This window comes from Ascidia mentula, chromosome 7 (genome assembly GCF_947561715.1).
Source record: "Ascidia mentula chromosome 7, kaAscMent1.1, whole genome shotgun sequence".
NCBI classification, from domain to species: domain Eukaryota; kingdom Metazoa; phylum Chordata; class Ascidiacea; order Phlebobranchia; family Ascidiidae; genus Ascidia; species Ascidia mentula.
In genome coordinates, this window is record NC_138572.1 from 12189840 (window position 1) to 12204189 (window position 14350).

At 35.8% G+C, this 14350-nt stretch overlaps 1 protein-coding gene and 1 pseudogene across 2 annotated transcripts; both read left to right on the plus strand.

Moving 5' to 3' along the window:
- Nucleotides 1-2527: 2527 nt before the first annotated feature.
- On the plus strand, nucleotides 2528-6268 carry LOC145909583 (uncharacterized; annotated as a pseudogene). Its single transcript, XR_014403140.1, has 16 exons — nucleotides 2528-2585; nucleotides 2664-2782; nucleotides 2840-2978; nucleotides 3021-3127; nucleotides 3230-3365; nucleotides 3429-3520; nucleotides 3609-3771; nucleotides 3854-4011; nucleotides 4082-4131; nucleotides 4249-4354; nucleotides 4425-4586; nucleotides 4664-4791; nucleotides 4853-4938; nucleotides 5224-5395; nucleotides 5473-5567; nucleotides 5633-6268. The product of XR_014403140.1 is annotated as an uncharacterized LOC145909583 (transcript).
- A 3332-nt stretch (nucleotides 6269-9600) lies between these two features.
- LOC145909584 (uncharacterized) lies at nucleotides 9601-14350 on the plus strand. Its single transcript, XM_082996962.1, has 17 exons — nucleotides 9601-9781; nucleotides 9916-10118; nucleotides 10181-10351; nucleotides 10501-10656; nucleotides 10711-10767; nucleotides 10884-11118; nucleotides 11264-11439; nucleotides 11500-11568; nucleotides 11775-11984; nucleotides 12059-12127; nucleotides 12194-12412; nucleotides 13007-13084; nucleotides 13158-13385; nucleotides 13451-13534; nucleotides 13595-13786; nucleotides 13842-13913; nucleotides 13979-14350. Exons 1-17 carry the CDS (start codon nucleotides 9724-9726, stop codon nucleotides 14348-14350), a joined length of 2649 nt encoding a protein of 882 aa, XP_082853088.1. The 5' UTR covers nucleotides 9601-9723.

Here is a 14350-nt window from a genome sequence, read left to right on the forward strand (position 1 = left end):
CTTCTGGAACACCATGTTAGAAAAGTTTTCAGTCACACACACAATTAAAACAGAGAAATTGAACACAGTGAAGTTAATTCTAAGCCGACACTTGCGGTCACATCCCTACTTAGTTAACAAATCATCGTTTTGTACCGTCTACATGACCATATATGGTGAGTGAACAGGACACTTTGATAGCAGTGGAAATTACATGACCTTTGTGCATTTTCAGAACTTACTGCCAAAGCAATCAACCGTTTCAACCCAAGTCCTCCCATTTGTATTTAGAAATTAATGGAAATGTTGTCACATTTCCAAACAATATCGGTACCTCCCGCAGTGGAAAGTGCATACGTATTCCATCCCATAACAGAAAAACTTAAGTTTATTTTCCTCACATTTAATTATGTCCTGAAATGCGGAAAGAGATTTTACAGCATTAGAGAGGATTTTTCATTTCACAAAAAGTTGTGATCAAAATTTCCAAGGTTCAGTGTGCGCTATTTCCTTTTACAATGTTCAACAGAAACACAATGAAGCGAAGTTTTGTTGGACAAAACCTGGGTCGTCCAAACTGAGGACGCCGTTTGTATTGTTACGCTTTTCCACGTACAACAACAAACAGCTGCTACAACTTTAAAGATACGTGTCCTTAAATTTGCCGGGCCGGCAAAAACGACAAATTAAAATAAACTTTGTGGCAAATTATCATTAGGGTAATGCAATCAATAGGATTATATTCTATATTATTTCTGTGTTGTGCCAACTATTCAAAAAACATTACCGAGTTTTAACTACAGAAGTGCACGTTAAGAGTTTCTACTAAATTTCAGTTTGTGACAGCTGATATCTTACAATCCTTTGTTTGCATCAAATATATATTTTTTTTCAATAAATCGCCCTTTATCGTGAATTTTGTTTATTCTAACGTTGAGTGTTATATTGCAGCAAATTAAACAAGTCCCACAAGAAGCGCCGAAAATGCCGAGAAATTGTTTCCATAAATTGAAAGTGAAAACTCGGTCCAGGGAACTAATGCATATGTTTGGCGCAAAACAACATAATGTGTTGGCAAATGTCGCGTAAAGTCACTGAGGTTTCACATTGTTAAATCACCATTAGAGACTCACAAATGTTGTAGCGCCATAAACGACAAACTGCGAGTTCTTGTGCTATGTCCGTCACAAAAGTAATTTTCTTGATATTATTTCCGCGACTCCCAGGTTGAGAATCACCCTTTCTTAGACTCTAACCACCCACGAAACGATCGATGGGGATTACCCCATTTCATGAGTCGTATGCTCAACTCGCGTATCGAAGAGATTTATCGGAAATTTTGTAAACAAAATAGTCAGCAATGCATAGAACAGAGGCATTTTGAAAACAAGCAAAAGTTCACACATAAACGAAACAAACGTTCACCACATGCTTCGGTAATGAGAAACGCGCCCCAACGTGTCGTAATTCACGTTCTTTACGTGATTTTCACGTTCCTTATTCCATGCATCTTCAACACTATCAAATTTTTCATCACAGTTTACTTGATGCTGATAAATGTATGTAGTCAGCAGGGTAGATGAATCATATTTCTTAAATAAGTGACGTTCAAATTCAAATATAACTAAAAAAACAAAAAAGCGCATACGCAACACAAATTAATGGTTTGTTTTGAAGGCAAATATACTCGGCCCGAATTCATTATAATGCGGGCCATTTAAAACATGTACGTGGGTCGGTTACGCTGGCTGCGCAGGTTGCGCAGGTTGCTCAGGTTGCTGAGGTTTCTCAGGTTGCTCAGGTTGCTCAGGTTGCTCAGGTTGCTCAGGTTGCTCAGGTTGCTCAGGTTGCGATGGGTCGTTTAAATAGCAATGAGTTGTGCATTGTGTTGTTGAAAAGCACCAACCCACGCTTACAAACTGTTCTTAAAGCAACTCCGTTACACAGCCTCGACAAACAAGTAAACAACATGACCCTTTGTTTGTGCACGACGTCATTTCATTGATTGATTTTGTAACGACGAGAGACAAACTTGCTTTGTTGGAAGTCTGTATGAAACAAGCTTACTAAAAACACTATTGTCTTACATGCTTATGTACGATGTTTGTGACGAAAACCCTGAAAGCATTATAGGTTTTCAACATTAGATTGACCTTAGTATTTCAATCTTGGGTACATCCAAGTGGTTTTACACCACCTAATTTGGTATCCAATGGCTGACAGTGACCGCATAATCACAACATAACCAGAGTCTGTTCGGTTATTTTGTATATATGAAGGTTGTTAGTCACCAAATCAGCAAAAAGAGATCTCTAGGTCAAAAAATTGCCCTTGCATGCAGCTTACTATAAGAGGGAAATAAAGTGGCCTACCAGGAGTGATCACCATAACCTTTTTTAGCATCAATGGTCACAACACTAAATTAAAAACACCCACCCTCGCATTGTGTGTGGGTGAAAATCATATAAGATGTAAGATTGAACTGTCATTATAATATGTCTTGTTGCTCAGAGGTGTCTTTCTGTTTGATTCAAACAAATTTTCTGAAATGAACGACCATGATTATGAAAATCCCCAGAAAAGTGTATTTGCCATGCAACCAGCAAGTAAGTGTATCTCAACAACTAACAAATATATAAGATTTCTGCCCATATTTTTATTTATTAGTATTTATTTACGTTTAGATGAAAGGGGCACAACAAATTCAAGAAATATGACCATGCAATCAACACTGTATGGAATAATAATACTACTCTTAACTGGTTTATTTGGACTTTCTGTTTATATTGCTGTGGAACTAAAGGTAAAACTTTTGTAATATTTTCATGGTTGTAAAAGTACTTATCATGTTATTGTGCAGGCGAATGAACAAAGTTCTTCATCTAGTGAGTATGTTAGGCTTTATTTTGTTGCGTGTACAACAGCCATCCCGAAAATCATGATTAGCTTCATAATATTTTTTGTCACAAACATATATGCACATGCACATTGTTTGACTCTTTAAATACACACAAATATATTTGCTCATTTATAAATTTAAGAACTTGATGGAAATCCGCTACCCTCCTGCAACGCCTTAAAAGCTTCGGGATCACCAAAGAGTGGTTATTATTACATACGACCGTCAAATTCGCAAGGGAATATTCAAGTATGAATTGAAGTTATCATAGCACCTGACTTAAACATGAGCCCTTTTCTTTCTTTAGTTTTGGTTTAACCTTCACAAATTTCACAACAAGTTGTAACTTAGGTATATTGTGATATGGAGACGGATGGTGGAGGTTGGACGTTGGTTGCGAGTGTGAATGAGAACGATTTGAAACAAACTTGTTCACAAGCAGACAACTGGTTTTTACACAGATCCAATACAGATCATCATGTACATGGTAAAGTAGAACACATGTCGATGGGAAAAGTTAAACGCTCGTTTAAAAAGCAAAAACGTTTAGAAAAATCGAATTGGGAAAACATGTTTACATTTGGATCTGCTCATAGAGCTGTTAACAATGATTACAAAAGCCCTGCTTACAATTCCATGAATGTAAGTTATGTAAGGTTTAAAATACCTTAAAAATAACACAAACTAACATTTGTTTGGTGTTCTGATGACGACAATGATCGCTTTTTAGGCTGAAGATCTTATGGTTCGACATGTTCCGAATATCTTTTAAGTAAATACAAACGAAAGCTCATCGATATTCGAATATTACACAAAAGACAAAGTTCTACAATCATACGGAGGAAATCTTTACAATCTATTTTCAAAACAATATTCACTGAAACCAAAACAAAGTTTGTAAAATAGTTTTTTTGCTGTTATTTGGAAAATTTGATTTTGATAATAAGGATTTCAATTTAATTACAGCTATAGAAGTATATTTCCATTACAAAAAAGTTCTGGATATTTTGGAAAAAAGATCTTCAGAAGTTTCGTCTTTGATACCAAGCTTTTATTCTTACCAATATCCTGCTGGAAATAACTATTACTTGCCAAATGCTGGTCGCAATATGTTTACAAGAAATGGAATGGAGGTTTAAAGGCATTTAAAAAAAAACTTCTTTGGTGAAAAATAAAACAATAGCCTACGTTATTTGTTTGTAGTTGTACTTTTCTGGGTGTAATGGATACCTGTACTATGGAAGTGATTACAAGTAAGAATATGATTAGAAATTAACCACAGAACGTTAGATGTACACGTCTTGGTTTAAATATTGCTGAAACCAGCTTAGAATTAGAATTAAAAGTAACAAATATTACGAACATTGCAGGTGCGAAACTTACAATATTGCAATTTCCTCAAGAAAATCACACCCTTTTTATGGAATGATTTTAATTGGAAACTTCGATCATTCACTTTCAAACATGCACTTACGAGTAAATTACAATACACGAAATACTTTTTTGTCTTGTTCGTAATTGATTTGTTTTGAAATTTTAAATAAAGGTAAGCAGTCATCGTCCAAATACAGACAACAGAACTCGGTACAGCTCAACAATTCGTGAAGGAAATTTCGAAATGATTTACATTGCTGAATGCCGAGATAATTTGAATGACACAATTCCAAATCTTTGCGATGTATTTTATATGATCAAAAATGAGAAGGTGGTAAAATATTAATTATTGTCAACATTTACTCGATATTTAATGAAAACCAAACACTTTTATTATTTACGGAACAACAGGAATGGGGAACACCACATGATGCTGGAATTTCCTTTACATCTTCATTAGGTTCAACTAACTATTATCATCAAGCAAACAGAGTTGGAACTTGGGCAAACACAATATTGGGTTACACTATGTTTTCCAGGTAATTTGACCTGATCGATTCACAAGTTGACAAAAATTAATTAAAAAATTTTTTTTTTCAGTTTGAAAGCAAGTTTTATCCCAGGAATCAACATTAAAAACGCGATGACAAAAATACTGACTATCGTTGCTACCACTGATAACATAGGTATAGTTAATATTTTGACTTTTCTTACAGACAAAGTAAAACCCTGACGCAATGTTAAACACGTTGACCAATTGTTGAAACTTAAACTCATTCTTTTTAGTACATGAAATGCATGATATTTTTAAAAAAATAAAAAATCCCTGATATCCAAGCACTTTATTTCATTTCTCCCTGACGCAAATTTAAGTCATAAATCCAGGACGCACGTCAGGAACATCGCTGAATTTTTGTAAAACTTAAGTATTGTCTTGTAGACTGCAAGACATTACCACACTGCTGTTTTAGCACCAGATTGTTCAGTTGATAATGGACCAGCTTTTCCAATAACTATCAGCAGAGGTGAAGATATTTTCAACTCGACGATTCCACCGTTGGTAAAAGGAGTTACTCCAGGATATTTGCAATTTAAAACTTACGGGAAAAGTGGATCAGTGTTTGCATTGTGTCCTGGTGTCAAGTAAATTAACACAAAACCATTATTAAAATTGGGAGTTTGTAATTACAAACCGTTTAATTAACATTTTTATTATTTAGGTTAGAACGTTTAGGTTGCCGGGATGCTGAATATGTGTGTATAGGTGGGGTTTCAAACACAACATCCATAAAAGAGGAATGTAATGATTTAGCAAGTAAGTATTTCGTTGGTAACTTGTTCTCTCGCCGCTTATGTAAATTTAACACAATTTGTGATTAGATTGGAACGGAAAAAGTTCTGACACACTTCTTGCAACACGTGGAAATGGATTTGCTCATTCAGTTCGTGATATTCACTCAACCATTATGATATTTTACAGATAAATTTAAGTCACTTTTATTGATGAGTTCTTGTGTGAAAGTGTGAAATGTTAAATGTGTAATATTTATTGTGATTTATAGACAAAATAACTCCCGAGTGAACATAATTTGTTTCAAGAACTACTTACAAACTGTTATTGTAATTAGCAGTTTACTATTTTAAAACCTACAGCTTTGCTGCGCACAGCAAAAAAAACATATTACAGAAACGTTTGCTTATTGTGTATTTGTTTAATGTATTGTGGAGTTCCAATTGTAGAAACTGCTCATAAACTTGGGAAAAGTGTCTCTTACCATGTGTATATACTCGTCGTATCACTTTATCTTGCCTGTATCTCGGCATTAGTTTAAGATATTTCCATTGTTTGTTGATTAATTATCGCTGGTCCTTGTATGTGTCAACCCCAGCCCTGGCCACCACTTTAGGCTTTTCGAAAATTCTGCTCCTGTTGAGTTTTTAGTCAGGGTGCACGTGCTTATGCAACTAGCATACTATAAAACTTATATTGGGAAATGCGGCGATATTGTTTATTTTCAAATGTGATCACGTGAAATTTGATCCTATAAGATATGCGGTGTAACGTTTCAGAAAACTGTAACACGACAATTCGTTCTAAAACTTCAACAGTAATATTGACGGTGCAAATGGTTCGAGTTGATTATCGGATATTGTTCATAATAAAACAAGGCGAAGATCCTATATATCTGTGTGTCAGGAAGACGAGCTTTCTGGTTTGATTCTCATTCAAATCCACCGATGTTCAATACGTGAAATTGGTAATCAATTAGATGGAAAAATCAAAGAAAAATTTACACATAATTCTCATGGTGGTCCAAACCGCGGCCCGCGGGCCCAACGTTGTTTCTTGTGGCCCGCACGGCACACCTGAATATGCCCAAATCGTTTCAAATATAAAACATGTTTTTATATACAGTGTAAACGTTTCATGGAGGCAACTTATTGATAGGTAGCTTATGCTGCCTATGCAGGTTACCATCGATCTCAGTTAGTTCGATCAAACTTGTGGCATTCCCCTGATTCAATTCGATGATAATTACTCTTTCAAAGTCGTATAGTGGCACATAGCCTGTGCTACTACGTTACGTTTTCTGTTGTCACTATTCAGGCAACAGGGGCCACAAAATGTGAAAGCTATTGAAAACAGGGATATGTAATATACTTTTGGCAAAACTATGAATAATTCTAATACTTCATTTTCCAAGAAAAACTCTCTCAGCTCCCCGTCGCATTGACGACAGCAGATTATGAAGGGCAAAGCAAAGACCCACGAGCAAGTTGATCAAGGCTTGTCACGCGAAATGACAGCAAACTTGACAGGAAATATTCCAAATTACGCAGGTTGCGTGGCTTGGAAAGTTTTTACCACTTTAAACTAAAAGTTTATGTCATGTCATGAAAAAACACAAATAAACGGTGACTTAAACTTTACCCAAGCAATTTTGTTTGGAAAATTATCGGTTGCATCTACACATGCACAATTAATATCAGCGATTCTTGAGAACGAAGATGTAATTGACTGTACAATGACACGGAGTTTGAGATGAAAGTTCCAATATTGAACTGCAATTCTTAAATTACCATTCGTGATCCAATCCCGACAACTCTCAATGTTTATTACACATTCTCCATCCATGTGAGTATGACGTCAGTCAATACGCCGTGTGAAAAGCTGGCAAACACTAAAATGAAATCATGCGATTTTTTGTTTGTGATGTAACTACAGAATACATGACGTCACAATAACAAAACAATGCTGAAGAAGAAAAAAATAAAGACGACATTTCATAAACGAAACTATGCAAAGTAACATTTGATAGAAATAATAACATGACTCTTGCTTGTTTTTTGAGTATCCGTGTGCCACGATAACACTTTTGAGTTGCAGAAAAAGAGATTCTACACTTATGGTTCCCGCACCTTCACACGTAACAACCCTTTTTAGGTGTTTTTGTCACACAACCACATCCTAACCAACTAACGTATTCAAAGCTATTGGACCAGTGTTGCAAAATAAAATGAGGATGAGTGCCAAAATATTTCAAACTATCGCGTACCACATATAACTGTTCAAGAAATTGCTTGTATTTTATAAAGCTTTGTTTTCTTGTGTCCAGCCGAAAAACCACTCTGTGCGCTTAAATCACTGAGGTTTCTCAATATTAGAGACTCACAAAAATGCTGTAGCGCCATAAACGACAAAGTGATCAGCGAATTCTTGTGCTATGTCTGTCACAAAAGTAATTTTCTTAATATTATTTCCGCGACGCCTCAGGTTGGAAATTACGGTTTCTTAGACTCCAACAACCTCAGCAGCGGTCGATGGGGATTACCCCAGTTTATGCGTCGTATGTTTAACTAGCGTATCGAAGAGGTTTGTCGGAAATTTAGTAAACAAAATCGTCAGCAATGCTTGAAGAATATTTTTGAAATAAGTGACGTTAAAATAAGTGAAATTTAAATACAACTAAAAACAAAAACGGCCGTCTTGTGCACCGGTTATGTTTGTTAGACACTGCCCAACACGTGCCTAACATTTGGGTGATCTTTCTTTAGGGTGTAATGTAATGAAACATATTTGCAAAAACGCTTCAACTTTTGCCAAGTTTAGCACGCGTGTCGTATGATGTCCATCTCTGGGGGTAAAATCGAACCAAGAAAACAGATGCAAAACAAACTTACATTTTATTCGAGCACTCTCGATATCCGCTAAATCCCAAAATTAAGAAAACTAGAGCCAATAATAAACATGTGCACGTCAACCTTAAGAAAGGACTCACTTTACCCTACCAGCAACAAATTTACATGTGTGACCGGAAGCAAATCGGATTGGCCGGAAAAGAGACGTGCGCACTGCCTATGTTTAACTTATTGCTTACTTGTGGGTATTATTACGCACATTGTGTTAAACACGCTGTGCAGTGACACGAAGTAACCTGTAGTGTGCCGGCAAATTGAGCCTCGTGCAGATTGGATTTTGTCGAGCACGCATTAAACATCTCGTGTTGAACTGCTGTCCAGTTACTTTGAGAAAGTGAACTTCTTGTAAACCCACGAGGACATCTATTCTGAAAATGGCAACATAAACATTCATGGCCAACATTGCAGACATGGCATTGGCATTGTTACGCTGAATGGCTTTAAAGTTTCAAACATGGCAAAAAAACCTTATTCAATAGACAGAGAAAACAGGAATTAACTTAAAACAGCAACCCTTGGTTAGGCGTTTTGTGCAATATGACTTTCTGATTACCCACCAGTGAAATAATAGGCACAAATTACCATAAATATTGATCCGGTCTATTCGGACTTAATGGGCGACTGTCCCAAATCAATTTGCACGTATCAAACGCACTAAAGCACTACCTGAGCAAATATGCGTTAAAGCGTAACGACAAATTATTGCCTACAATCAAGCTTTTGGTGTTGTTTTACGAGGTATCGTAAATTCAGTAGTCAAACAAACCGCTTACACTGCGCAACAAAGAAAACCTTCTATGTTAGGTTTTATTGCAATGACAAACACATTTCGCGCCATACAACGCAAGGGTTCTCTTCCTTATATGGTAGGCATTGTACACAGGACACAGTTTTACAAGTCCTAAAATGGTTATAGTGGCAACCTTACTTTAACAGGTCTTAGCGTGATGTAAGTAATTACACTTATTATAACCATAAAATTTAACGGCTTGTAACCATATAAGTTTAAACGACGCAAACGCATTTGTTAGAGTTAGCATTTGATTTGTGCTAGGGCAGATTAGTTGTGTCGTGAGACGAAGCTGGTGAGATGCGTTTCAGTCTTCAATGATGCGGCGTCAATTTGATGTATTTTCGAATGACCGGTACCTTGTATTGTTTAGTCGACAAACTGATAAGAGAAGATTCCAAATCATTTGTGTGTTATTTCGTCGGCAACTAATTATTTAGCCTAATGTGCACATTTTTGTGGTGGATTTTTTCTAAACAAAATGTCTGAGTGCAACAATACAACAAATTCAGAAAAAGTGTTTGAATCAAAAAATCAAGGTAAACATAAAGGTTTGTAATGAGAGTTAGAATGAATGTCAAAACATAAAATACAGTATTAGTTCAGAGGAGCGTAATTTGCTCGAGACCTAGATGCTACAGAACATAATTCAGAAAGTTTTTGGCATTGGTAGCGATTCAGATTACCAAGATGAAACAAATTGACAACGAAACTGTGCCAGTGATTGACGAGAAAGCAATCGAGAAGGTTTTCGGACGGAATGATGTCTACAAATGCCCTGTTGCAATCTATTCTATTGCAGGAAGTTTGAGAAACGGAAAGTCTTTCTTTCTCAATTTGGTCGCCAGATTTTTAAAAATTCACAAGTTTGATAAGGTATTTTCCTCGATGTGTTCAAACATTTGTAAATGTCTGTTTGTAACGGATTTTTTTACCAGACTGGAGGGAAAACTAAAATAAAGGGCTTGAAAAAAGTTCCAGAGTGGAGAGAAGATTCTGAGGCAGTGATTAACGAAAGTTTTGATTGGCGTGGTGGTACCGAAAGACATACAGAGGGTATATTGGTGTGGAGTGAACCTTTCTGGCTGAGCAGTGACAGATACGAAAAGGTAATGTATGGTGATAACAAAATTAAAGAAAAACTGTTTGCTGTTTCATTATGTAAGGGCCGTGTTCCAGAATATATTCTTAAACTTTATATGATTAAGAAATTGTATTTGCATGCTAAATATTTGCAAGAAAACTATCTGTTGTACAGATAGCTGTATTTCTAATGGATACACAAGGAGTTTTTGATAACACCAGTTCCAAGTCTTCATATTCAGTAATGTTTTGCCTTAGCACCTTCCTCAGTTCCTACCAAATCTACAATCTCAAAGAAACAGTGAATAGTTCGCATTTGGAACACTTAAAGGTATGTAGTATCGTGTTAACCTTGCATAATTATGCAATTTTCTCTTCTTGGTAGGTGTTCTCAGAGTATGGAGCAAAAGTATATGGAACAAAGTTGTTGGAAAGTTATCAGGTAGGTTTTTATTGAAGACCTAGGAAAGTAAAATGTTTTTGTTGCACTGTTTTGGATAAAATGGGATTGAAATGGTGTCGCCAATGTGCCACGATGAACACTGGCCATTTTTTTAGACCTTGCTTTTTCTCATGAGAGATTGGGGCAACGTCGATTATGAATTTGGTGTCAATGGAGGCCAAAAATATATTGATTCATTGTTTGCTCCAAGTGAAAAGAACACCACAGAGTTTACATCGTTGTGTCGAAACATTAAAGGTGCATTCAAGGAAGTTAAGTGTGCTTTGGTTCCACATCCAGGCAAAAAAATTGCACACAGAAAGAAAACAGACAACTGCGCTATGATAAAAGGTGAGTGACGTTTGACATTGGTTTGTTGTTACCAAGTGATGTATTGTTACTATTTTGAACAAACGAAAATATAACGCAAATGGTAAAAAAAATAAGTCGTGTTGAAATGGGGAAGGTGAAATTCAAGAGCAACCTAATTATTTAGATATTGACGATGATTTTTTGGAAACAATGGACCAACTTTTGGAAGAAATGTTTGAAAAAGTTGAAGTAAAAGAACTTGATGAGTCAGCCTTTACTGGAGAAAATATTATTCATCTCGCCATGAAGTTTTCGAACACTGTTGAAGATAGAAAGTTTGGAGCGGACGCACTTATTGAGGTTTTGTTATAATTTTTTGGTTTTCAATTAAACTATAAGACTTGGATTATTTTGCATTAGGCCTTTTCATCTGCTACCTTGGCGAGTCTTATTGAGCGATGTGAAAACCGTGTCTACACAGAAATGCAGGTATACGTATTTAATCGCGATTGTTTGAAATCATCAGAGAAACGCGAGTAAATTGTCCTGGTTGTGGTATTTAGGCTGAACGTGATTTAACCGACAATTTTCTCGATAAATAACACAATAAAATATTTGTGATAAGATTCAGCGTTTCCGCACCAACTTTCAATGTATAAAACAAATGATAACAGCAGGCATGTTTCATTGTTTAGAAACATATATCGGTAGCCGATCACAAACACGTTTCTTCACAAGAGAGATTGTTAGAAGTACACAACGAAGTTGTCTCACAAGCAATGCAGTATTTTGATGAAAAACACAATACTGGGCTAAATCCTATGATATCAAAGTGTAGAGGGGATTTTGAAGACAGCCTCGATAGAAAACGTCTGGTGATGAAAAATCTAAACGAAGTTGCAGAGGTAATTTGATGGTTTTAAAAGTTTATCGTCAGAATATGGTGCATCCATTTTTTGAACATATTTCCTTACCCCAGGCTGGTATAAAAGAGGCTTATCACTTATTGGTGGAAGATTGCTGTGAGGGTTGTTTGGTCGCCTTTGCGGTTCGTTTAACTTTATTATAGTTATGGCACTGCCTTTTGTATTGTTACGTTGTCTATATATTTTAGTGCCAATACAAAAACCATCTGAAGGGAGAGCAACGATTGACTGTTAGGCAACTTTCAGAAGATTTCATGAAGGCGATGGAACAAGCATTGGGCGCATTTAAAGAGATTACGAGCAAAAATGTAATCAATGAAGAGATACAAAAGGAATCTTTACTTGATCTCAAAGAAAAACTTGCTTCCCTTTTGAGAGTTTTTACGGAAGATTTCCAAATTAATCAGGTAATCAAATTGGAAAATAATGCTCATCACCGCATTCCTAGGTAGTAACTTCACTCCAATGACCTTACCTTGCCAATATCGGCAAACCCAGTCACTAAGTAGAACCTTAGGCAAATATTTTGGATGTTTGATTCGTACAAAAAAAATTTGGAACACAAGATATTGTAGCTTCGCAAATCGCTTTGGCGCGACAAGCGGTTGGCAAAATTTTAAAATTTCGTGCATAAGTAATTACTTAAGAAACGAAAGAAAAGTTTATTATAATTTCCGTGCTTTAGTAGTATTGTTAATTGAAAAATAAACTAACACGATCAACATATACTCTTTTTTATGTATTTGTAAATTTCAAATGAATCAAGTACTTAAATTGCTTTTGTTTAATCGTTTTAGGTCAAAGGTGACCTCTCGGGTGTCAGGTCAAAAATTGTATTGAAACTCTTAAAAAGCAAAAAATAAAAATACAAAAAATGATTTGGTGCGAGACTGAACACAGGGTCCAAAGAAATTAAGTCTAAAAGTGTTGATAAATATCATTCTTTTATTTTATCCAGAAATAGTTTACCAAAAGTTTTAAAGCAGTATAATTTGTCGTAGGCTCTCGTTGATGTTAACGCTCGGAAATCAACAAACGATGCTTTTCGGGAATTTGTGAAGAAACTTCATTTGTTTTGGGTAAGTTAAACACAACAAACACTTTAAACTGACTAATGGAGTTTTGTATTTTTGTTTCAATTGCACACAACAGGAGAATCCTGAACCTATTGAACACCTATCAGAAGCAATTCTCACAAAATTCAAAAAAGAAATATTAGACAATTTTAACAAGCAACCAGCTTTTAACCTAACATCACTTCAGAAACGAAATATGACAAAAAATCTAGAACAGGCAATAGACGAATGTATTAAAAGCCACATAGGGAATTCTTCGCCAGAGAGTGTCACACGGGACGTAACCACAAGGTTAAGGACCGAGGTATGTATTTAACTAAGTCCGAATATGTATTTAGTGTTTTTGTAAAGTGTTCTGTAAATTTTAAGGGAAAAATACTTCTCAACTTCAAGATTGCATTGATCAATTTTTGCCAGAAACAACGACTTGAAGAAACATCTGGACAAATTTCGGTAAAAGTTTTTTTAACTACTTTTGTCTTCATCCAACTAAAACCTATTTTGCAATGTAAGTTAAATCGATTGGAAGCAATGTTTACTATTCCTGTCAAAGACATAGAAGATTTGGGAAATTCAATTAATTCCCTGATTGGTATCAAAGAAAAGAGACTCTCGCCCGAAAGTTTTGTGGACGCTTTCTCCACTATACACGAAATAATTGAACGCTGGATGCAAACACAAGTACTTTATGAAACAACACAAAACGTAAAGAATAAGTTTATTTTTGTTTTAAATTCTAATGTTCGCTGATATGCCACAGAAATTCCAAAAAGATAGGGTATCACACCAAAGGAAACTTATTGTGAAAAAGTATCATGATGACATGCGTTGGGTAGGTGAAACCAGTATCTTTGCACATATTAGCACGCAGTTTTAGAGGAGTAACCTATGTTTTAGATGCTAACTGGAAAGAAAGTTTCCAAGCTTCACTTGGATTTGTTTTATAAAAAATGCGAAAACAGGATCCAGGCATTCGCATTGGGTTTACCTCCTCAAATTGCCAAAGAGGAAAGTAATTCGCTTAAAAGGGAATTGGAAGCTGCTGTTGTTTTGTGGAGAGTCATCAACAACTTTCACAAATCTATTTATGTTCGTAAGCTTTGGGATATCGAGATTTATTTTCAGGGCATTGGATCTTGGTTAAAGTCTTTGTTTGTTGAAGCAAATGTCCAAAAAATGCGACTCACCACAAAACCGAAGGATTGGTCTCTCGATGTAATGATGGGTGATTACAAACCCAAATACACCAACTTAAAAAGTGTAGCCTAA